General features: G+C 57.7%; 5 protein-coding genes and 1 non-coding gene across 6 annotated transcripts; 3 read left to right on the plus strand and 3 right to left on the minus strand.

Annotated features, from left to right (window-relative positions):
• Window positions 1-60: 60 nt before the first annotated feature.
• On the plus strand, window positions 61-2,950 carry C8Q71DRAFT_403407 (ARM repeat-containing protein). Its single transcript, XM_047918342.1, has 10 exons — window positions 61-344; window positions 393-568; window positions 628-715; window positions 764-876; window positions 925-1,037; window positions 1,094-1,276; window positions 1,327-1,481; window positions 1,547-1,772; window positions 1,866-2,434; window positions 2,502-2,950. The coding sequence occupies exons 1-10, from the start codon at window positions 207-209 to the stop codon at window positions 2,799-2,801; spliced, it is 2,061 nt and encodes a 686-aa protein (XP_047772907.1). The 5' UTR covers window positions 61-206; the 3' UTR covers window positions 2,802-2,950.
• Window positions 2,951-4,563: 1,613 nt separating this feature from the next.
• C8Q71DRAFT_728037 (uncharacterized protein) lies at window positions 4,564-7,507 on the plus strand (the record flags this gene model as incomplete). The annotated part of the gene is made up of 6 exons (XM_047921914.1): window positions 4,564-4,740; window positions 4,978-5,257; window positions 5,564-5,690; window positions 5,728-5,874; window positions 5,925-6,822; window positions 7,037-7,507. 6 exons carry the CDS (start codon window positions 4,564-4,566, stop codon window positions 7,505-7,507), a joined length of 2,100 nt encoding a protein of 699 aa, XP_047772908.1.
• A 941-nt stretch (window positions 7,508-8,448) lies between these two features.
• C8Q71DRAFT_790144 (uncharacterized protein) lies at window positions 8,449-9,642 on the plus strand. The gene has a single exon (XM_047925294.1). The coding sequence runs from the start codon at window positions 8,559-8,561 to the stop codon at window positions 9,252-9,254; it is 696 nt and encodes a 231-aa protein (XP_047772909.1). The 5' UTR covers window positions 8,449-8,558; the 3' UTR covers window positions 9,255-9,642.
• A 1,587-nt stretch (window positions 9,643-11,229) lies between these two features.
• Window positions 11,230-12,865, minus strand: C8Q71DRAFT_888461 (uncharacterized protein). Its single transcript, XM_047928613.1, has one exon. The coding sequence runs from the start codon at window positions 12,481-12,483 to the stop codon at window positions 11,539-11,541; it is 945 nt and encodes a 314-aa protein (XP_047772910.1). The 5' UTR covers window positions 12,484-12,865; the 3' UTR covers window positions 11,230-11,538.
• A 1,556-nt stretch (window positions 12,866-14,421) lies between these two features.
• C8Q71DRAFT_t153 lies at window positions 14,422-14,509 on the minus strand. Its single transcript has one exon. It is a non-coding gene; the product is annotated as a tRNA-Met (tRNA).
• Window positions 14,510-20,097: 5,588 nt separating this feature from the next.
• C8Q71DRAFT_403639 (uncharacterized protein) lies at window positions 20,098-22,134 on the minus strand. Its single transcript, XM_047918343.1, has 11 exons — window positions 21,924-22,134; window positions 21,839-21,873; window positions 21,599-21,759; window positions 21,403-21,464; window positions 21,246-21,343; window positions 21,109-21,195; window positions 20,844-20,984; window positions 20,776-20,791; window positions 20,665-20,713; window positions 20,581-20,603; window positions 20,098-20,523 (listed from the first exon to the last, which is right to left on the minus strand). The coding sequence occupies exons 1-11, from the start codon at window positions 21,977-21,979 to the stop codon at window positions 20,184-20,186; spliced, it is 1,068 nt and encodes a 355-aa protein (XP_047772911.1). The 5' UTR covers window positions 21,980-22,134; the 3' UTR covers window positions 20,098-20,183.
• Window positions 22,135-23,012: the final 878 nt, after the last annotated feature.

Raw genomic sequence — 23,012 nt, forward strand, 5'->3', positions numbered from 1 at the left:
TGCGGTCACGTGGGTGCACCTGCTCAAAAATCCCCGATCGCGAGTTTCGCAGCGCGATCGCCCAGAGTCCTCGCGGAGCTGCAAGGCTTGCTGTTCTCCTACACCCCGACGCTCCTCTGTCTGCAACCGCGACGGCATATCATTCGCAAATCATAATCAAGACTTGGGACCTCTGAACTGCTTCGACCTTCACACCACCGTCAGCCATGGGGAAATCTCAGAAAAAGCGCCAAATGAGGAGGCATAATCCTATGCGTGTCCCCGACTCGCATCTACCCAAGGGACTCGAGGCCGCGTCTTCGTCGTCATCCAGGAAGGATGCTATCCTCCCCATCCTGCAGAAGGTGAGCTATCTCGTCCCCACTCCATGAATGAGCTAACCGCGGCACTAGATGGAGAGTGTAGATCCTGCAGAACGCAAATGGGCATGCGTTGCTGTCTCAAATCTCATTCAAAACGATCCGTCGACCCGTAGGCTGCTGCAAGGCAAGAACGTTGTGGGCGCCTTGATCAATCGACTTTCAGACAGCGAAGAGGAAGTTATAGTGGAAGCTACTGGATCACTGCGGTACGTACAGTCCTCAACTCTCGTAATTCACGTTTACATCTGCTCATGTCGTCGCATAGGAACCTATGCATAGACGGCGGATTTGACATCTGTGCGGAAATGTATAACAAGAACATTCTCACACCTCTCAAAACTTTCATTCCCAAGGTTGCTCTAGAATCCGAGTCTTCTGAGCCGATCTGACGTCGCGCCCAGATCTCAAAAACCCTATCTGAATACCTGGAAAACCCAAAAACTGCACCGGAGAACGCGCAGCAGCTCGTCTACGAGTTCGCAGACAATGTCATAACCATCCTGTGGTGCCTGTCGTAAGTAGAATTCCGCTCTAACAGCGGACTGGACCTAAGGAAGACCAGAGAGACTTCGAACAAGGCCATGAACGCCATCAACCAGATCTCGCTGGTCCCATTCCTCATGTCGTTCCTAGCGTCAAGGGACAAGCTACCTATCTCGACTGTGACATCTGCAGGTTAGTGGCACTACTATCTGTCAAGTGAATAGCAACGTCTCATCTCGGTTCCCAAGCACAATGTTTGTATGTGCTCACCGATGAGAACCCACCTGCCGTCGAAGAGGTCCGATCAAATGCGCCTTACTCCGCCTGCATTCTCTCCATAGTACAATCGAGGGAAGGACTGCCTCAGGCTAATGGGAAGAACAAGGAGGTCGAGTACGACCGAAGCCTTGCTCTCCAGGTCCTCTGCTGTGGTAAGCTTTACTCATCCTCAGTCATGAATATGGTCTAGACAAGTCGGCAGGGATCCTCAGGAATATCTCTCCGGTCCCGCCTCCTTCTGTCGCGGCAACAGTCGCTGTAGACCGTGACATCGTTATGCCAACCCTAGAGCCTGTCTTATCCCTGATTTCCTTGCCCGAGGCGTCACAAGACGCCCAGGAGCAGATCGCCAAAGAAGTCAGTTTGTGCTATCAGCTTGCTAGAACTCACGTGTCCTGATCTGACATCCGTGTTACGTCTAGGACGCTATCCCAGCACTGGAGAAGCTGTCGCTAAAGCACACGCCCAAGTCGGACCATAAGACGCCCTCGGAACTCGAGCTCGAGCGGTTAGAGCACAAACTACGAACGGTGCAGTTAGCGCTCGAGGTCCTCACGGGTGTCTGTGCAACGCTGCCCGACCCCGACTTTGACGTACGAGACACGGATGGCGAGGGTGCCGACGAAGACGACGAGGAGGCGCACGAAGGTCAGTCGTCTATCGATCCTTCTAGGCATCTACGCATCGATTTACCGGCGTTTCACCGCTCGTCGCGCCCTGCTAACCTATTGCGTCCTTAAGATGAAGACATGGACGACGAGCCTGACGTCGACATGGCGCCTGACGATGAATCAGGGATGAAGGCCCGGAGCGGTTCGAATGCGACAATCTTCCAAACGCTCGTCGCTCCCCTCCTCACTCTGATCCAGCCCACATCGCTCTCCTTTTCCCCTCTCGATGGACTTTCCCCCCATCCGCCCACTACCTCAGCGCTCAGTGCGATTCACGTCAGCGCGCTTGAGTGTCTGAACAACATCTTCCTGTCCCTTCGTAGTGCCCAGGTCGATGCACTACGCGCCGATCCAGACAGCGGGCGGAGGGTCTGGGATTCGGCCTGGCAGGCGCTCGGTGCCGTCGGGACCGACGTTGACAAGCCTGGCCAGGAGCGACGGCGCGCGATGTGGGAAATCGGTGTCGGCGTGCTCTGGGGCGTGGCCGAAGTGTGGAAGGGCCTCCTTGCGCCAGACGAGACACACGTCAAGGTGCTCATACAGTTGTGTGACGCTACCACTGACGAGGGCGTCAAGGTGAAATGCATTGGTGCACTTGAGTGTCTCGCGCAACATCCGGAATCTGTAGATGCGAATCGGGTGTGTAATGACTTCTCACAGCCCGGCCTTGGAGTAGAGCTAACGTGTTTCCTCGCGCGCCTCATAGGTCATAGCAACGTACTTGCTCTCGCTGCTCCCACCTTGGCCCGCTAAGCCGACGCCGAGAGAACCTCTACTCCAGGCAGTGTCGGCGCTCGTAGACATATACTCGGACGAGACGCTACCGTATGACACAAATTTCAGGCAGGGGCGGTTCCTCGACGCGCTCGTCGCGAGCGTGGAAGGCGTGCGGAAGGCGGTGCGCGGCATCGATAGGAAGAAGGAGCGGGAGCTCAGGGCACGGGGCGAGGAAGTCCGAGACAACCTGGTCGCATTCATCGAGTACCGCAGGGGGTTAGGCGTTTGATTGCGCGTGCGCAGGACCACTGTAATTGCGTACCGAGGGGCAGTGCCACGGTAGGGTCCCGCAGCTAGGTCGTTCCATGCTAGTACAAAATGGAATTGAGTTGTGTCTTTCGTGACACAGCACTAGTGGTGTAAAATTCTCAGCGCCATAGTCTACGGGAGTTGGGCGATGGTCGGTATGTCGTGAGATTTGAGTCATGTTCGCGTGCGTATGTCCGCATGCACAAAGCTTGCTACCCAGCTTAGCCCCGCCAATTGAGTGGGATGCTTGGTCATGACCGAGGCGAGGGCGACGGCTTTCTCGGTCTTGCGGGTGTGCAACTTGTCCGCGACTTCGATGCAAACGGTCGGACGTCTGACACCATGACAAATGGTGGAAGGGTCTCCGTCACATCCGAGTCGCCTTTCGGCGACGGGAGTCGGACATTTTGGGATGTTGATGGAGCCTAGAAGCAGCATCGTGATGGACCTGTATCCCAGATCGGCGGGTCGTCTGAGTCGTGAGCGGCTGGGATGCACATGCCGCGGGCCGTCCTGCAGTTACCAAAACCCAGGAGATTGGGCCGCATGAGCAAGAGATCCCAGAAGTCAGCCGCACGATCGTTCGGCAAGGGTACGTACAAGAAGCTGCTGGACGCTGGACCGATGATGTCGGGAGTTTCGTTGGCCTCCCATAGAGCGTACCAAGCGTGGCCCTGGTGCCTTCCGCTGTAAGGACCGGTGGCGCTGGCGAGGCCGGCCGAGGGCAAGAGACGTGAGGGCAAGGGACGTGACATTTCGCAGCACCCGAGGGTGCACAGGTACCGGCGACTGAGAACAGTGGTGCAGGTGCAATTCTATCAGTGGCGCCGTACTAACCATATGAGTATGTCAGTGGTATAGGACGCGCTGGTGGACTGCGTACCTCCGAGGACATACCACGGTGAGCAGCTAAGTCGAGATCGCAGACGGGTTCATCTACATCGATGGCGGCACGGTGCATAATACACAAAAAGTCTCTCCTGACGAAGGCGAAAGCGCCGGTGGAATGTCCAACTGGAGATGAAGCACCAACGCCGAGATATCGGGGTTGTGGACGCTGTGTACGGCAGCGTTGTAGATAGGATGATCCTGTCATAACTTCTTGACTATGCGGAGAATTATTCTGACACACGCACCTCATCATCCACCTTGGTGTGCCTGTCGGTCAGTCAGGAGCATTATCTTGTGTAAGAGACAACGTTACACGTACTTCACTCGGTGCTCTGGTTCGACATTCGTGCCGGCGAGGAGGGAGGAAGATGGGCGCTTTGTTGACGAATTGAATAGACTTTTAGCACGATGTATCGGTTTCACATAGAGGTAAGTTGCGGCCTGAAACCATCGCACAGTTCTTGGCATTCTCATAGTCCACTCCTGCCAGTGTGTGGGTAGCCGGCGAGCCCAGGGCGTTAGGGACGACTCGACGTCGAGTCACGTCTGAGATCCAAATACACCTGTCACAAGTGTGTTATCAGACCATATATCAATAATTGTACTAGATGCACCACAAAATTGTAAGGGGGTTGAGACGGCCAGCGACGTGGTGATTGTCGCAAAGCCGTGGTCGACGGCTGTCTCGAGACGCGTCGGTGGCGGAGGTAGTACTCGGTCACGTGTATACGACGCGTCTCAGTTCTCACGGTTCGAGCAGCCAGTGGCCACTGTACGGACTCTGTTTCAACCTCCACTCGCGATCTCGTGTAGCAACGTCTGTATCAACTCTACTGCGACATTGCTGCAACATGGTGGCAGAAGTCAGTATGCGCCACTTTCCCGACTTCTCTGATGCCTCTCTCGACCAAGACTTCTCCGAATCCTCGTTCCAAATCCCGACAGCTGGAGGCTCAAACGATCTCCTGATGGACGAGGACAGCATCACCTTCCTGCCTAACGCAGACAACACTCTCAGCACACCCATGGTACCCCGCAGAACTCACGCGAGTAATCGCGCACCCTTGACTCTGCAAGACTTGACGCCGAGATCGACCCGTACACGAGCAACACCCGCACGTTCGTCCCTCCGTCCTCGCGCACGGCCGGCCATTGCGACGCCTCTCCGAGCCACCATAGCGATGGACATCTCCGATGCTTTATCCGAGGATATATCCGCCTCGGGACAGGATCTTTCTTTCCAGATACCTACTACCGCCGCGCAGGGGACTGATTACCTCTTGGACACACAAAACAACATCAATCTTTCCGACTGCGCAGACATCACCCTGAGCGCCGGCCAGCAACTGTGTCCCACTTCATCGGATCCACTGACGCTCTGTCAACTCAGTCCACAGTTCAATGAATCCTTATCCGAACATTCAACATCTTCGACTTCTCGGCTCACGCCAGAACCTGTTCCAGATGAACCCCTTCAGGCTCGTGCTGAGAACGCTTCCGGATCCATCGATAGGAGTCAGGGAATAGAACCACTTGCCATTCAAGGTGCGTACAGGCTTTATTCCACGCTAGAAGCTTTGAAGCTCATGGAATGCCAATGACTGCTTCGCCCGCTATGTTCAATAGTCACACCATCGGAGCCGAATATAGAGGAGCACCAAGTGATGCCACATGCTGACCCAGACCATGCCCTTTCCAAACCATCGGAAGCGTGTGGAGATTCAATGGCTACTACAGCCAAGCGAGGCACTCGGAGGACGAGCGATCAATTAAAGCGACGGAAGCCGGTACTGTATTCGTACTGCTCAGTTGTTCACAGGAGTTCTCATGCTTGTGTGTATCTCCTTTTAGACGGTACTACACGGCGGAATCACGAAGGCAAAAGCGAAGGTGTCGAAGCCCGCGACCAGCGTATCCCGATCGCTCAGTGGGAGAACTGTATCAGCAACGACGACTGCGAAGCCACCGCTGATCACACGTGTGCGATCTCGTGCAGATACCTCGAATGCGCAGAGCAAGCAGCGTGCTGCAGCGAGCTCCATGAAGACAGGCGATGCCCAGAAGAGTAAAGTGCTGAGTAATGATGGTGGCAAAGGCACGGTAGGGGGTTTGGCTAGCACCCTGATGTCATACGGCCTCCGACTCACTGATAATCTCGCGAGGTGTGTGTGCTAGTCTGCTTGTGGCGAAGACGATCCTAACCGGTAACCAGCTCGAATTCTCAACAAGCTACCGAACCCGTACTGAAGACGAATTTGGCCGTCGCCCCCGTCGTCACTGCACCGATGTCAAAATGCACCAGTCCTGACATGATCAACGCGGATACCGCGGGTGCGGCAGGCGATGGAAGCAAATCAGAGGGACAGGGGCAGTTCGAGCGGCTGCTTTCCGAACCCCGATCCGCGTCCCCGGAGGCATATCGCGATACCGATCGACGCACTGATTTGCCGCTCACGCTCTCCCAGCTTTCTCCAACGAAGGCCAAACCGTCAGAGCCTTCGGCGCCTGCATGTCTCCACCAGGCTCCTGGCGGTCGGGCCCCCGCGCGTCCGCCCTCGCCTACTCGTCCGCCGACGAAGCGCCTGCAGTCAGCTGCTGCCTCGTCCTCTTCTGCGGTAGCTACGTCCTCGCAAAATAAGCGCAGCAAGACTGCGCACGCTCCGAAGCCAGAGACACACTCAAGGACGACAAGCTCGTCTTCGCAGACTTCGTATGACGGACGGGGTCGAGCCCCAGGCGCGCAGGGTACCAGTCAAAATTTAACTTCGCAGCCCTCGAACGTACACGTACGGCACCCGTCTGCAGATCAAGCTGCGAAGACGAAGACCAAGGCCGGCGCGAGTCTAAACGCGAGGGAGAGGGCAGCGTCCGGATCTTCGACTTCTCGATCGTCAGCCAACGCCGACGAGGACGGGAAGCGCGCCGCACGCGGGCAGCTGACGGACACACGCGCTGGGGCGGGGGCGACCGCAGGCAGCAGCAGATCAGGGGACTCGGCCACCCTGTGCGACTCGCACAAGGAGAACCAGACAGCGGATGGGAACGCGCGGAGGCCAGCATCCGCGGAGGGGGACCACGCGCACGGGCCTAAGCCGACCATGGAGAGATCGGTGAGTCGCGCTCTTCATCGTATCGCATCTGGCATCTCTACAGGCGTGCAGTGGATGGCAAGCCTTCGGTGCTTGCACGCTCCAGGCCTGCAGAGCTGCTAGGTGTTTCCCGCGATCGCATCTTCCCCGCGAACGACAAGGTCCGAATGAATGCTCACTGTTTCTCTGCTTTCCCTCCCCCGTGTCGCTTTCGCGCCCTCTTCTTGGATTTTAGGCATCGACGCTTCCTCCCGCGAAACCGACGAAGCCGATCGAGTTCCACTTCCGCTCTGACGCGCGGATAGAAGCGCGAAAGGCCGAGCCCGAGAAGTCGTCGGCAGGCGGTGGCAGCATGGGCATGAGCAAGTCGCGGTCACATGCACCGCTGCTCATCCCCGACTTTAAGGCCATGCACGCCGCGCAGGAGGCCGCGCACGCCGCGCGGCGCGAGCACATCGTGCCCGTGAAGCCGCAGGAGATCGAGTTCTCGACGGAGGCGCGCTCGAAAGGGCGCGAGAAGTTCGAGGAGGCGCGGCGTGCGCGCGAGCGGGAGATCGAGTTGCAGATGGAGGAGCGCCGGCGGCTGAGGGAGATCGAGGAGGAGAAGGAGATCAGAGAGCTGAGGAAGCGCGCGGTGCCAAAAGCGCATGAGGTCCCGGAATGGTATGCAGACGCTCCGAAACGGCCGGGCAAGGCGAAGTCATAAATCCCGGGCATTGGTGATCACGATCGAACAGCCAAGGGCCAAGACGTGGGGTCTGGGGCTCTGAGGTCCTTTGTACGTGATAGACGACATGTCTGTCGGTGCTTGCGCCCCCGTGTACAGTAGTTCTGGTGTGTTGGTGTCTCGCTACCGTTTGGAGCTGTGTATGGTTCGCACAGCATGTCTGCGCTTTCATGATTCGCTCCTTCGCTCGTCAGTCGTTGACACAATGCGGACGCGGCTTCACACCGACCACATGTGATCAGCGTCACCGGGCCTGAAGAATCTCGCAGCAGTTCGACGGTCGACGCGGCGAGTGCCTCGCACGGTGGGTGTGCTTTCTGATAACATGACGAGGGCGAGTGGCAGAACAAGCTCGAAGTCGGAGGTCTGTGCCGCTGCGTGTTCGTCAGAGGCCCGGGGGCGCGCTGCGGATTGGCTGAACGCAAACAAACGAACCGCCTTCTGAACATGAGAATGCACTACGTGTGAGAGACAAAGATAACCCGCCTCGCGGTGTCCTCATGTAGGCCCCCTCTGCAGCTGGAGGTACAGTCCGATATTGCTGTGCGCGCGATGGGCCCCTGCGCTGGGTCGCACAGCGCTCGCGGACAGGCGTCTCGCGTCCGGACGTGCGGGCGAGGGTCCGTCAGCGCCGCGAGCGTGGCTTGGGTACCGGTGAAGATGCATCGGCAGTCTGGACGCGGGGCGCGTGCGTGCCGTCAATGTCAGAGCAGCGAAGACGGGCCCGGGACAGGGTAGCAGCAGGCCACCTTACGTCCGCGAACGGCGAGCAGCGCGTTACTGAGCAACCGGTGAGTCGGTGGGATCCTGGCATCCGTACAGACGTGCGAAGGAACGTTTTGCGCAGGAAGGCGCAGATGTTGGAAGCAGGGCCCAAGGCTGCGCCCGTCAAGTACGACCCACCTTCTAGGACGCGTCTTAGTGTGTGCACGACCGAAACCATGATATAAACAGCTACCGAAGTGATATAGTACAAGCTGCTAAGTAGGTGTGTGCTAACCGAGAGTAGCAGGAGGATCCCCAGAGTGACATGATCAGCCGTCATGGCATGGCATCACGAATCAAGATAGCGCACGCAGGCGGTTCCTTGGATTATGAAGGCACGACGGCTCGACGTGAGATCGCGCGCTGGGGCCGCAGGGGCGTGACACTCGATGATCCGTGCGGTTCTCTGCTAGTGCGCACGGACACAACGGCGGAGGCAGGGCCCTGGGCGGGCGGCGAGACCGTTCACCCTGCCCCAGAAATCGGGGGCTGGGTCTGGCGGGGGCGTGAGGGCGGCTGCACGGACGTAACGGGTCGGGGTGCGAAATCGAGCAGGAGCCCTGGGCCGCCCCTGCCTGCGACGGCGATTGTGTCTCCAGCGCGGGCCACCATCAGCGAAATTGCAGTCCGAACAGGGCGGGGAGGAGGAAGTACGCCGCGGACATGGCACACGGCGCCACAGGCCATATGCGGCAGGCAGCATGCAGGGCGGCGGGTGACAGATGCCTGGAGGCGTTGTTCGCCGTTGCAGGCTCGAGGAGGGCGACCGACGTCCCACGTGCGGAAAGAAGCTTTGTGGGTCCAGCGCGGTCCAGCGCTTGCAGTTGGTGCGCCTTCGCAGCGGGCTTACCGGTCCAGCCCGTCCGTCGCCCAGCACCCCATCATCCACTGCACACGCAGCTGCTGCCGCAATCGCCACCGTGCACTCAGTGAAACAGGCTGTATGTTGTGGCGCATGTAAGCCTGCCAGAGTCAGTGTGATAGACGGCTTGCAATAGTCTGCACTCGGTGAAGAGCGCCGACTCATCAGAGCATAGGAAGATACCTACGGCTGACGCTGACAGCGATCTGCGCGCCCTGAAGAGCCTCAGGCAGAAGCCAGCAACGAGCAAGTACCGGCGGCGCGCGTATCAGCCCGGAGTAACGGACGTAAGCTCGCAGCACGGTCGAGGCAGGACGAGGCTCACCAGGACCCCAAGAAGCGGCGGCGGCGTGGACACAAGCGGGAGGCGAGCACCGACGTGCAATGTCGCGCCGTAAGAGGGCCCTCTGCAGGGCAACGGTTTACTGTAATTTCGTCGCGACGTGTCCGGCTCGGTGACGGGGATGCTTTCCTGGCAGCCACGGCCGCGGGGTCTTCTGCGTGCTCCGGAGCCCGCCGCGACGATCCGGGAGTGGTTCTGGGCGAGCTGAGGGGACTCTCGAGCACGCGAGGCTTGTGGAAATACATCGTAGCGCATCGCACATTCGTGGCGGCCACGGCACGTACGCTGACTGTACACCACTCATGACTTTCCGCGTACGAGGAGGCTTGCACAATGGGCGTACACACGCAAGCAAGCACGGAAGGTTGGAGAAGATTGGCTGATCCTTGAGAACAGTTAACGCGCGTGCACACAGACAAATTAAACAATTAGACTGATTTAGCACGGTGCTGAACGTTACCACATGGGCGGCCGAATGCGCTTACACTCCACCTGTGGTTCGGAGCGCACGGGATGTAACCCGTTACGCCTGGGACTGCGTATGCGAGCACGAAACGCCGGGCAATCTCCAGGGGCGGCACGCCTGAGCGATCGTCAGCTCGAGGATGTCCGCCGCTGCTCAGTGTGTTCGGACGCCGGGCGCCACAACTCGCGTTCACGGGTGGGGGAAAGCAGTCTCGGAGGCGGCCACGGGTAGCGGAGGGTCGGAAGGGCGGCTCCGGGCAACGGCAGTGCTCGACATGTAAGACGAGATAGATGGATGGATCACGGAGAGGCTGCAGACGCGGACAATTGGGAGGGCATAGCATTCGCGGGCGTGCCGCAGCGTGAATGTATCACCAGCTATCGACATCACACACGGAAAGGGATCAAACGGTGGACGCATGTGCGTGGCGAGGCGCAGGCGGTGGCCCACAAAGGAAGGGGCGGGCGGTAGAGACAATGGGTGGCGGGCTGTAGCGCGGGTGGGCAGGCGGGGAACACGAGCAGGCCACGATCGCTTGGCCGGCCACACCGAGTCACGCCGGGGCCGGGCGCCTCCTGCGTGTGGCCCGTGCACCTGCCGGAAATAGCTAGGCACACGCGGGGCGAACCAAGAGATCGCGGCCCGATACGGGTTAGCGCGATTTCGAGGATAAGTTGTATTCGAATCATCATCATATCACCGCAACGGGTGGCCACTCGTCTGTCACCCGCGCTGTCACGTCGCGCCGGTGCACCTGCCATCCCATGGCGCCGTCACGCTGCCATCTCCTCCTCCAACATAAAAGCTGCCTCTCCACCGCCAAGGGGGCCCATCCATCCCGCCGGGAACGCGAATAGCCCTCAGCGATCTACTCCCACTTGCCTCCGAGCGAACATCCCCGGCCCTGTACCTTGCCCGACGCCTTTCTCCGCGTCCACCTCGCCCTCGTCGTACCCCACCTGCGAGCCACACCCTCTCGTCGCGCCCCCACCGCCGCTATGCACTCGACCTCCACCACGTCGCGCTCACATCACCGCTGCAGCCGGTCGACCGCGCACCAGCGACCGTCCGCCGAGTCCACGCCCGTCTGCCACCGCGCGCACGAACAGCCCGCGCCCGTGAACCACAACGCGCCCCAGTGCTGCCACTGTGGCTGGCGGGGAGACCACGCCCCAACGTGCCCCTTCAAGTGAGCGTGCCCGTTGTACACTGTGTACTAGTATCGTCTCGTCTCTCGTGAGTACCACCCGTCCCCGTCGTCCATGGCCGCCACCCTGACGCGACGCGTCCCCAGGACTGTGTCATACCATAATATTTGTCGCCTGTCGTCGATCTCGCCATGTTATCATCCGCACTCGATCCCGCAGCATCTTGTATCAACACCACGACCACCGCCGCAGCGTACTGCAAGTCGGGCGCCGGCCCATATATTATTCGCCCCACGTATATTCACGCGCACTGTAGGAGGTGTAATCCGATGGACGGAAGGAGAGGGGAGAGGGGAGAGCTACTGCTAATGACCGTGGTTGTACATACCCCACCTGTGTATTGTCAACACTCCAATCCGCATTGTCTCACACACTCACCTCCTGTGCGCGCTGCAGCGTTGAGTCCTCCGCACGAAGGTAAGCGTTGGTGCCCGGTGAGTGCAGATCCTCCGGCCTCTGTGTCGCAGGGCCGGCTCGACGCGCCGTGCTGGCCGCGCCGAAGTCCGTGGCCTGTGGCAGCGTGTGGCCCGTGTTTGTGGGCGCTGCAGCGGTGATCTTATCTCCAGGAACGGATCCCGGCGCAACGTTATCATGACGTCGCCGCACGTGTTCCCCGCATTCCTTCACGTCGCCCGTGTGCTCTCTCGGCGGGCTGCCTCCGAGCTCGCCGTCCGTGCCGTTGCCTTCCCACCAGCCACATTGCCATGCATTGCCAGCCATGCATTGCCACGCATTGCCAGCCAAGGCCATCTGCCTCAGCTCCTCCGACGCCCAGCCTGCCGGTCCCGGCCATCCATCGATGCAATCGTCGCCAGGGCATGCGTTATGTTTTCCCCGCGTCGCCATAACGATCGTCGTGAAACGCGGCTGCGAGCGAAGAAACCTCGGATGCGGCCCCTGGAGCGCCCAGCGGAGAATCGCCCTGCTCGACCCCGGATCGCACATCCCGTCCGCACCGAGCTCCTCGCTCGCACCCCGCGCCCCGCGAAGGCTGACCTTGTTCTCAATCCATGCAGCCTCCGACGCCCAGCGCGCGCGACGGCGAGAACACTTCACCCCACCCCCCCAGCTGACCCCGCCTTCGCCCCACCGCACACGTGAACGCCTCTTCGATGCCGCGCGCGCTCGACGCTTGGGTCCTCCACTGCAAATGCGCTCAGGCCGCATCGAAAGTTGGCCGCTGCCGCATCGATGGGCTCTGCACGTCTTTCTGTCTCTCTCGCGCCCTTCTGCTCGCTTACGCCCGTCTGATGCGATAACGACACGTCCGGTATGCCGTCCGCGGGCCACCGCCGGGCGAGGGCCGCACATTGCTCATGCGCCCGCTCCGGCGTCCTCTGCCCTCCGCTTCGAACAAGCTGCTGTCAGATTGGGATCATCTGTATCAGCGTATCAAGGAGGATCACATCAAGTATGTACTGTCCTCGGACGGGCGTCGTACCAACTCCCGGGTGTCGGTTCACTAGTTGCCAGGTCTGCCATGCCATCCCGTGCGGCCGGTGCAACAATAGAGTGGATGATACAGCCCGTCTCCCATCGCGCGTCCGCTCTGCACAGCCCACAACGTGTCTTCGCTCCCACTCCACAAACGCACACCCGGCGAACAGATTTTTTCGAGTCCAAATCCTAATTGTCTCCTTGGCGCGATCAGCGAGCCCGCTATCGTACTCTATCGGCGGAGGGCATCGGTGCTACGGTAGGGCGCCCCCACTCGTGGGGCGCGGAAAGCTTAACACTCACAGGTCAACGCCGCGCTCATGGGTGCGCGGGCACGCGGGCCTGCTGGCCATCGACGACTGACGCAGGCCCTCGCGAGCCCTCGCGTCTCTGCTCCATCGCCCCGCGCAGCGTGCTCGCCCCCTGCCTTCGCAATACACTCTGCGAGAGACCCACGCGAACGCGGCATAGCAGATCCGCAAGAAAGGTACACACGGGCACGGCCTGGGAACGCGCCCTGCACCGGCCTCCCCAGAGCCTGGAGGAGGGCAGCTCGTATGTCGATACCATACGATCTGCGGGGGACGGTGTGGACGGTGTATGACGGGCGTAGCTAAGAGAGTTCTGAGCTTAACGAACTGACTTGCCTGCAGCCTTCGCCTTCTCGCGCGCCGGAGCATCGCCGGCCGGTCGCCGGGGATGCGTCGACGAGCTTCCTGAGCCTAGCTGTGGCCTTCGCGGACGCCACATTCACAGGGCAGGCGAAACGTCCTGCGGAAGGCGAAGCGCGGCTCTGCCCGGACGTCCTCCGTCGAAGCCTCGAAGCGGAAGCGCCCCTGGAATGGCTCGCCCACCCACACGCAACGCACGGCTGCCAGTGCCAGAAGACGCAGCGGCGGAGTGCTGCCTGCTGCACGTAAGGCGAGCCCGCGTCTGTGCTCCGGTTCTTCTGAATCGTAGGCCCCCGCGGCCCTCTGCACCCGCGTTGTGGGCGATTCTGCGGCCAGTCGGGGGCCTTCTATCCTGGGTCGCCGCGTCGGGATCGTCCTACCCATTACAGGGAGCCCTCACGCCGTATCGCGTGAGCATCTGTGCTGGCGAGGTGTTCTCCACGGCATACGAACCTGCGACTTTGCTCTCTGGCCAGGCCTCGTCGCACCGAGCCGCGTCCCGTCCGCCCGAGGACCCCGCCGCAGCTCTCAGGTTGGCACGTCCGGCGGGCGATCGCTGCAGCATCAGTAATCCGTCGCCCTCCACTCGCGGAATCCACCGTGTTCGTACGTACGCGTCCCTCTGCGCTTCGCACGCAATACAGTCCCGGCGGAAGTCTGTGCCATCAGTGCCCGCTCAATATGTGGATGATATTTTGTTAATCTTAGCCTGTTACTTAGTAGGTGCCGTGAGCCGTGGTCTGTTCTATTCCTACGTATACGTTCTGCGTGGATCCATGAAATTGTGGCACCGTGATGCTCTGGTAACTGGTAACCTCCTGGCCTTAGCAGTACAGATGGAAGTCTGGGCTGCAAATGGGCATGCACATAGCTGAAAGGAGATGAAGCGGTCATGTAGCGCTCAACCTCGCCGTGAAGAGAACCCGGGCAGTCAGCGGGTTACGACTGGCTTGGAGCAGTCGGGTTGAATACACCGCTGTCAGGTATTGTAGATAGTCTGGGCAAAGACACGATGCAGTGGAGAGTTGAGACACTTTCGACTTGACGCAGTGGAAGCACGCAGAACCGACGCGAATTTGACGCAGTGGAGGCATGCAGGGCGCTTGCGGCAAGATCGCTCTGATAAAAAGAATCCAAAAGCTAGCAACTCCTGGTTTCGATCCAGGGACTTCAGGGTATCAACCACATGATCGTATGAGCCCTGCACGCTTCCACTGCGTCAAGTTGCTATGATAGGATGTGTATCAAGACTGCTTATAATCCGCTTTTGATGGCCCCGTTCTGCGTGGCTCCACTGCGTCCAGTCACTCTGCGTGCTTCCACTGCGTCAAGTCAAAAGTGTCTCAACTCCCCACTGCATTGTGACATTGCCCAGACTACAACGCTTCAAAGCCGTGTATTCCTGTCAACTCGACTGCTCCAAGCCAGTCGGAACCCGCTGAATAATGGGAATCCTCGATCCTACACCGGAACGCTGGTGACACGCCTCAATCAACAGTCGACCGACATCTACCATTGTTGTACGACTACGCGAAGAGCTTACACAACCAACTCGTCTGTCGCTCTGGTGTGACTATACTCTGGCGAAGCACCGCGACATCATACGGCCCAGATAACACTCTCTGAGGCCGTCACACGCGGGAGCCAGGTCCCCGTCCGACAGCTCTGCGCTAGATCTCGCTAACGTTACACCCAATGTTGTCTACAGCTCCAACGCAACTACGTACGCCTCGCCAGGGTGTGGAATCCCTGGGAGAAGTGCCGAAGTCGCCACCCAATGGCAACGCAGAACGCGCAAGCCCCCAAGCTTCCGCCGCCCCGAATGACAAGTGGAACCCGCGACTCTCCCTCGTAGGGTCTCAAGGACACCGCCGGCTGCATGGATTGTAGGTATCTAATACAAATTCTATTGCTATTGTGCCATCTTCTACTGTGTTCGGACGTATCGCCCGCGCAAGGTCCACGAGCGAGCCGCCTAGTGTGGGGACGTATGTACGGCCACGGTCTTCCCACTTCTCCCGAGTCGGCCTCGTGCGCATGGACAGCGAAGATCACACTATCAGACACCAACAGCCAACCAACAGCTCATCTCCTCGGCGAGGAGGCTGACTCGACCTATTCGGGCTGGAAGCCAGTCGCGGACTCGCGGGGCGCTGGTGTGCAGCACCGCTTATGGGGCATCTGTGTTGCGATAGAGGCGTAAAGTACGTTTTTTCCTGTGCTTCGGCGACACGCTCAAGGCGCGAGGGAAACTCTGATTTTGCCAGGCATCATAGGACGGAAACGCTTCTGTGGATAGACATGCTCTTCATGCCCACAGAGGCGCCATGCCACCGCTTACGACATTGTCGTGGATTCTGCACGTCGACGTTGTTGGGATTATTACGTTGTTCTCGACTCACCGAGTGCCGTGACCAGGGGAGATCGTATCTCTGCGAAGGGACGGAGTGCACACGTACGTACATGTGGCTATCCGCCGTTGACATCGGTCTCGAGCTCGGGCGGTGAAGTCGAGAGTAAGGGCATCATTTAGTTGTGTCTTCTATCGTGCTGATTACTACCTGCATGCGTCTGACAGCATCATTCGAACCTGCTCGGACTTTTCGCTGTCGCCAATGGTCGTTCGGCACGTTTGTCGGTCGCAGCCTGCAGGGAGAAGCATACCGATCACTGTGTATCTCGCATCTTCCTCATTTGGCGCTGATGTCGCCGGCGAAGTTGACTTGCCGTTGCGGTCTGCAGTTCATCACAGAACGCAAGGTGGTGGCTGTCTGTATGCGGCTTCTCACAGCTTCCGTATGTCGTCGTTTTTGATCATACGGAACTCCGACATGTGCGCCCGCGGTTCCCTTCATTATGCCTATACAGCACCAATGGAACCCCCAATTCGGAGACAGCACAAGCTTCTTTCCGTCCCTGATTGTCGCTCTTCTCATACTCAGCAGTTATCGGCCGGTCGCCCGACCCGCAGATTCAGTACGCCTCACATGACCTCGCCCTAGGGTTCAGGCTCACGCTCGCCCCTGTGGCACTAGTGTGGCGGGCGCATACACTATCATAGACTCAGAGGCTGCGGTTAGTGCTCTCTAGGGGGCCGCTGAGCCAAACAATATGTAGTCATCAGGCGTTGATGTCCGAATGCGCGCTCGGTGGAGGCGGCGCGTTGACAGCTGGTCATGGTGAGTACGCACCTACCCTTGATGGGTCTGCTTACCGGTGACAAGAATTCAGTGCAGGTGGCTGGATGAACTCTGCCTGCTTCCATCGACCTCGAGTGAATACATGGGACCATGCGGGCGGCGCGATCATCCGGGTTATGGTGAAGACTTGCGTTCAATCCGACGATGACCGGTCACAACTCGCGGCAGTCATTGGTGCATGCAGGCTCGCAAACTCAGCTCGGGGCGGAGCGTCACTGCGGAGCGTCGGCGTCAGTCATGACGACCGCAGCGTCAAAATTCATATTCAACCTCAACGTTCACGGCAAGGTGATAAACGCGGGGGTACCTGTGTTAATTAACCATGCCGTGACACTGCTCGGAGAAGCTGTGACCACCTGTAACTCCGTCCTCCGTCGGGCCCGACACACCTCCCGGATGTTCGTAGCTAGCCTACCATTGCATCTCATGTCCTGCCCGCGAGGTGCGGGATGAGCGTAATGTTCATCTCAATCAAGACCTATGGTTGGACCCTAGATGCAACTCGGAGTTGCGGAGAGGCTTCAAGGGTCCGTGTCTATCGGGCGTTTGGGGCACCCCGAGGGGTCGGTATGTTGCGAATTTGACCTTCATATTACGGCTGACAGTTGCATTAGACCCCTCCCACAGGTTCTCGAACACGATCTGCCACCAAGAGGCGGATGTGGCTCACCGCCGCCTTCCGAAGCCTCGATAGCGACTGCAGAGCTTGCGCAGTTCAAATCGGCGGAGAGGCAGTCGGGCTTCCCGCAACCCTTCAAGAGCCTCGTTCTCGAGAGAAGCAGCCATGCTGACGAAGAGCACCCGTAAGTGATGCTACCCAGACGGACCTTAGTAACTTACGCAATAGATTACACAAGCTGCGTGTCCCCGCCCGTGGCTGACCCGTCCTGCGGGGTTACACCCGATACAGGTATGCTGGGATCCCGCAAAGCTGTGCTGGCCAATACAATTGTAATCCCGTATCTGTCGGGGTGCAAGTGATGCGCCAGCGAGAGAGCATTACATGAGGTACGCATACGGATCTGGGCCCCTGCATGGATAACGGGACACAGGCTGAGCTGCAATCCGGTATAACGAAGTGCATCCTAGAGCCGCCGCGCCTCGGTTTCTCAAGCGCTGTGACGATGATCAGCGACAGCGAGGGTGCGTCACTCTCGCATATACACTTGTATTTCTCGCTGAGATACTCAACTGTGCAGTGTGCATGCGTCACATTGCCCGCCCCGGATTATCATCGCTCCGCATCCTATTGCAATACCTTGTCACACACTACGTCTGGACGTGACGATCCGGAGGTCCCGGCGAACAAGAGATGCAGCAATATCACGCGTAAGGTTAAGGAAGAGGCTTGGGTGTGGGGACTTACAGAATGCCCTCGACTTACGTCCACATGGGCTCGACGACAGGTTCCTCCGGTGCCTGATACCGCTCGTGCGACCATGTATTCCGTCATGATATGATGCAGGATCGTCCGGGCGCTGAGGCTGAATGGCAGATACATTACTCACATGCATATCCCGAAGCCTTGCTGCATGGCGGAAGTGCTCATGCCGTTCCAGAAGGCGGCGTTCGAATACACGAGAGCTGTGGCCAGCTGTGGCCTTCGACGCACACCATAGGGCAACGCTCAGGGTTTGCTGACTATTCATAACACCCCTTCTTGCTTCTAAGACGCGGCGCGGGGCAGATGAAGAGCAGACGGTGGACGTAACAGGCGCTCAATGCAGCCAGAAGAGCATTTACCTCCAATCGCCCTCTCGCGCTCGATCGCACTTACCACTACTAGCCGCCTTCGCGCCGTGTTGGCGATATCATCCATTTGGCATCTGCATTCCAACTCTCGGGTATATCGACTGACCACCGGCCGCCGGCCGCAAGTATTCAGGGCGCCTCAAATAACATTGCTGCACTTCGACAGAGGAACTACGGGAACGCCGCATGGATGGTGCCTCCGTCTCTGGGGAAGGCGTTCATATGAAGAACTACAGGAAGACTTCCCGCTTGGACCGGAGTACTCAGATGTCTATCGTGAGACTCCGCCACATACATAGCTGACGGCAGCGCAGGAGCAGTCAAAGATGCATACGTGTCGGTACGAACGATGATTCGGTCGGACGTACATGGCATTTACCAGGACACTCCACGGCGCGTATACTGCAATTCCTGCGGTTTGGGATTGTGGCTACTCACTAGCACTGGGGATGACTCAGGTTGCTTGAACTCTCTAACTGACTGCGGTTCGAGAGAAAACCATACGTCATAGCACGGATGACTGCTCACCTTCCCAGTGACGACGCGAACCACCTACGAAGATATCTCTGCGTAACTGTACACGCGCAACTGACTGGAAGATGCGCGAGGTGAGGGGAAACTCACGACATACTTCACTCGGCACCCCGGAAGGAAGCAACCTCGGAAGATACGGTCCTAATTCGAGTAAGTATATGGCACCTATATACGGCGTTCTGACATCACTACCGTGCCGCTCAATCACTAACTGGTAGTAAGGTGTCTATAATGCATCTAGAAGACCATCTGATTTTGTGGGCACCTTCCACACAGTATCAATTCATTACTCACAACTGACAAAGGATTATGTAGGCGAAGACCGTAGGGCTCGTGGAACGCCTTGTGTGCCTACTCTCCGCAGTCCACAGCGACACCTTCGGATGCGTTCCGAGGTGATGTCAACGAATCTGTCCTTAGCCTTCACGCGTCTTGGAAGGTTCTGCTGTGTCTGCGAACTTCGAAGCACGACGTTTTACGTATGTCAAGTGGCCATATATGCAACGTTTCACGCCCAACACCGCACAAATGGCTCATCGCCCTCAGGCTAGCCAGTCTGCGGGAAGGCGTTACCAGGTCATAGAGACCGGATGCGCTTTCCAATTGCTTCAAATGGCACCGAAGCCGAGCAAACGTTGCTTCGCGTAGGTATACATGCCGAAAGGTTACGTCCTGTCTCATGAAAATCACTCCAGGTCTTGTGCTTCTACTCCCGAGTAGGTGGCTGCCAAGAAACTGCAATTCCGGACATACCGGCCCCCGCACCCCTTTCACATATGTCCTGAAATAAAACATATGATGGTAATTGCTCACGACGAACTCGAAGCGCATGCTAGTGTGCGACAACCTGAAGATACAAGTTGCGTACTACATCTGATCTCGTCGTTTTAGGCTTGAATTCGATCAGTGCTTCTCCAGGACCGGTCCGATATCACCCCATGACGGCAGTCTGCAGCTGTCAAGGACTCAAGGACCTCGAGTGCCTCACTACCGCTCTTGACACATCCTATCCTCGATGGCGGCGAACTGCCAAGGCTCTCCCTGGTCAAATCAGCCGAACTCTAGCCTTCAATATTCAATGTCAGTAGTCGACCGGCACTCGGGTTTCGCCAGCGTCTTTGCTAGGGCCCCCGCCACTAGCAAGAATCAGGATTTTGACCTCACCGATCGTAATTCGCCTAACTTCCGTCATCTCCGATCGATTCAAAGGCGATGGGATGTTCTCGAGTCTATCAAAAGTGAGTAACGGATGGAACCCGAGAGGTCCTCACTCGCGTCTTCGGTGCAAACGCGCGTCCAGTCCGCAACTCTATGACGCCCGGTGTTTATACAGAAACAAGCGATTGAATTGCAATGCGTGCGGATCTTGTGGGTGACGAGGTAGAAGCGTGAAGAAACGAACGAGGCAGCGCTAGGATCATACCCGGGCGACCAGCAGCATACTGGATCCGACTGGAGCCGCCTCTAAAGACTCTTGTCCTATCCCATTCGTGTCGCGCAAGCCGAGGACCCCCAGCTCGTGCTCGTCTCCTGACTCTATGAGGTCTCCGCCTTCCACGCTGTCGTGGCGGATGCTCTCGCCACTTCCCTCCTTGTCCGGTTCATCGGACCCGTGGGCCAGGGAATCGCTGAAGCTTTGAACCAATGTAGAGAAGCGTATATCCGAGAGTTGCGATGGGCTGGAGACGATGCTCTGTGGAGCCAGCGCTCGTTGACGAAGGTTGAGGATGAACCGTGACAGTAATACGGTCGTGAGGCTAAGCAATGAATACTCAATGCGCGCTTCGTACGGAATGAATTTGGATGCAGCTTACGTGGTAGGGAATTCTGTGACGTTCTGGTATATCTATCCAGCACATCGAGTCAGGTGCCACGCGCGTGAGCAGAGAGCGACTCACGTTGGTTGTCCACATAATAATATTGATGATGTTGAGTACAAGGAGAATACTGCAATACAGTCCTTCATGAGCGTCGGCCCAAGCTTACATACTTGATGCACGCAACATTACCTGAAGTACGCGGTTCCTGTTACAACTTCGCCTTAGTCTCTGTATGACCTACGACTAGGGGCACTCACCATCTCTGAGCAGCAATGTTGTTAGAGGAAGCTTCACTTTTGCGGAATCTTTGCATCTCTTGAAGCCGAAGGTGGCACGCCAGGTCACCGCCAACACGAGTGCGTCAGCGGCGATTATGCTGATTCGCGTGGCCAATTCGACTGAAGTGAGAACACGTAGTTAGTAACGACGGTCAGAGCGGTTCACTAGTGTGGACTTCGTACATCTACGAGCGCGCAAAGTTCAGTATGGTCGGTCAGGGACGCCCCACACCCTCAAGATCACTCACCCGTATAATGTTCCCGTGGACGCGACGTTGAAAATGTGGCATTCCCCACCTGCAATTTCCCACCCGAGCCGGCTGTAATCGTACTGGAATGCTACTGTCAATCTCTGCATGCATGAATGCACCGGAGACTTACAATGGTCGCGACGACGGGCACTATATAGAGCGTCATGATGATCAAGGGCAACCGCCATCGTCGGCCATTGATAGCATGAACTCGAGCAGCTGAGATGACTGCAATATCGGTACCGTCGTCTCAGTCATTGACCCAGTGGTGAGACGTGAATCCTTACATCCCCAGAGAAAATTGAGCAGGCAATACGTAGCAGCAGTCGTCAAGTTGAGGTTGTAGGTTCTAAACGGTTCGATAGGCCCGTCAGCTCTCCCGAGCGCAAGACAGTCTGTAGCGTTACGCACGTCTGAGAACGACGTGAAACAATGACCAGAGTCAGTGAGGCTTCGTCACGCAGAGTGTGTAGCTTTGCTTACTCGGCAAGGAAATTCAATATACGACATAATATACCATAGCAATTCCAAAGCAGTGACAAGGTGTAAGAGCGTGTATATCAGTGTCAACAAGCCCTTCCGGCGCATCCAGATCATGGCAACCTCCTGACCGAATGTCAAGACATGATCGTAGACGTACAGCGCTGGATGCAATTGTCAGGTCAATTCATATGCGAACTACTGTCACCGGCAAGTCCATGCCGACGTCGTAAGCACACGTACCGCAGACAGCGGAGAGGCAGCATATGCTGACGAAACTGTCATACAAATGAGTAACAAGGAACCACATAAAGCATCGCGGACGTACTTCTCCTCGTACGCCGCTATCAATTCCTCCTCCGATGGACCGTCGTCCGAAGACATTGCACCTGGAGGCTACCGTGACATGAAAGCGAGAGTTGCGAGGCTGGACGGCAGCGCACGCCGTGACTACATATGTATGCGAAAAGGGCCGTTCGTAGCGCAATAAGCCGCCGCATCATCACATCCAGGGATTCCATTTGTATCTACAGCCCAGCAGGCACTGCAGACCTGTGGGACCTGTGGAGATACTCGAAATAGTGGGTCTAAGCTGGGTCTAAGGCTGCTTCGCGAAGGGCCAGACAGTGTAGCCATCAAGGCACAGCCACTATCGCCCAATGGCAATGTTCCGCCAGTGCACCGATCAGCCTCTTCATCTGTTGATGCGTCTAAGTTGGACAGATCGTTGCAGCACTTGCAGCGCCCATAACATGTGCATGCGCCGTCCTGCCACTGCCAGTGGTGGATAATACGACTGCAACATTCGCCATTGCGCTCTAGTATTAGCACGTCGTTGCAATGGACATCTACTTATACGCAGGTGTTTAGCTGGACTGCAAAAGAGCGTGAACATCCGCAACAGTGCAGTTGCGTACAAGGTTTGAGACTCGGAGGCTGTTGTCGCCCAGATGGCTTGACCTCTTCTGAGAAGTGACCAAGGAATGTGGGTGCGAGGTCGAAAGCTCTGGCGACAGACGCGGATTGACATCGGGTGAGTGCTGTACGGTGTATGACTGGTGTATGCGTCCATTTTGACTGTGAGCGGTGAGCTGGAAGCAAGGGATGTGACGTCGGTCTCAATGTCAGGGTTGTATGATATGCGGTTGTACTGTTTGCAGTCCTTCGAGCCATGGCGACAATTGACTTGAGACCTCAGTCTGACCGCGGCAGAGGTCATCTACCCCAGTATATGACCATCCGAAGTAAGTAGAGCGCGATGGTCGCCATTCGAGGATTCGGTTTGCCAGTCACCCGTATTCCCGTAGACTTGACTAACAGTCGCAGCACATATGCATGTTGATACACTTCTGCTTAACATTCGGTTCTACCCCCGCCCCTGGCACATCTCGCAGTCAGCCCATAAGCGCAGAAACTG

Source organism: Rhodofomes roseus (genome assembly GCF_022264815.1).
Source record: "Rhodofomes roseus strain CIRM-BRFM 1785 chromosome Unknown C8Q71scaffold_38, whole genome shotgun sequence".
Classification (NCBI taxonomy): Eukaryota; Fungi; Basidiomycota; class Agaricomycetes; order Polyporales; family Fomitopsidaceae; genus Rhodofomes; species Rhodofomes roseus.

Coding starts and splice junctions, on each gene's coding strand:
- C8Q71DRAFT_888461 (XM_047928613.1), bottom strand. CDS start 12,483: ATGTGCGGCCCTCGCCCGGCGGTGGCCCGCGGACGGCATACCGGACGT.
- C8Q71DRAFT_790144 (XM_047925294.1), top strand. CDS start 8,559: ATGATCAGCCGTCATGGCATGGCATCACGAATCAAGATAGCGCACGCA.
- C8Q71DRAFT_403639 (XM_047918343.1), bottom strand. CDS start 21,979: ATGTCTTCGGACGACGGTCCATCGGAGGAGGAATTGATAGCGGCGTAC. Junction 21,874..21,923: donor ATAGCGGCGTACGAGGAGAA/GTACGTCCGCGA, acceptor TTTGTATGACAG/TTTCGTCAGCATATGCTGCC. Junction 21,344..21,402: donor GCTCAATTTTCTCTGGGGAT/GTAAGGATTCAC, acceptor CCGATATTGCAG/TCATCTCAGCTGCTCGAGTT.
- C8Q71DRAFT_403407 (XM_047918342.1), top strand. CDS start 207: ATGGGGAAATCTCAGAAAAAGCGCCAAATGAGGAGGCATAATCCTATG. Junction 716..763: donor TCAAAACTTTCATTCCCAAG/GTTGCTCTAGAA, acceptor CGTCGCGCCCAG/ATCTCAAAAACCCTATCTGA. Junction 1,038..1,093: donor CTCGACTGTGACATCTGCAG/GTTAGTGGCACT, acceptor TCGGTTCCCAAG/CACAATGTTTGTATGTGCTC.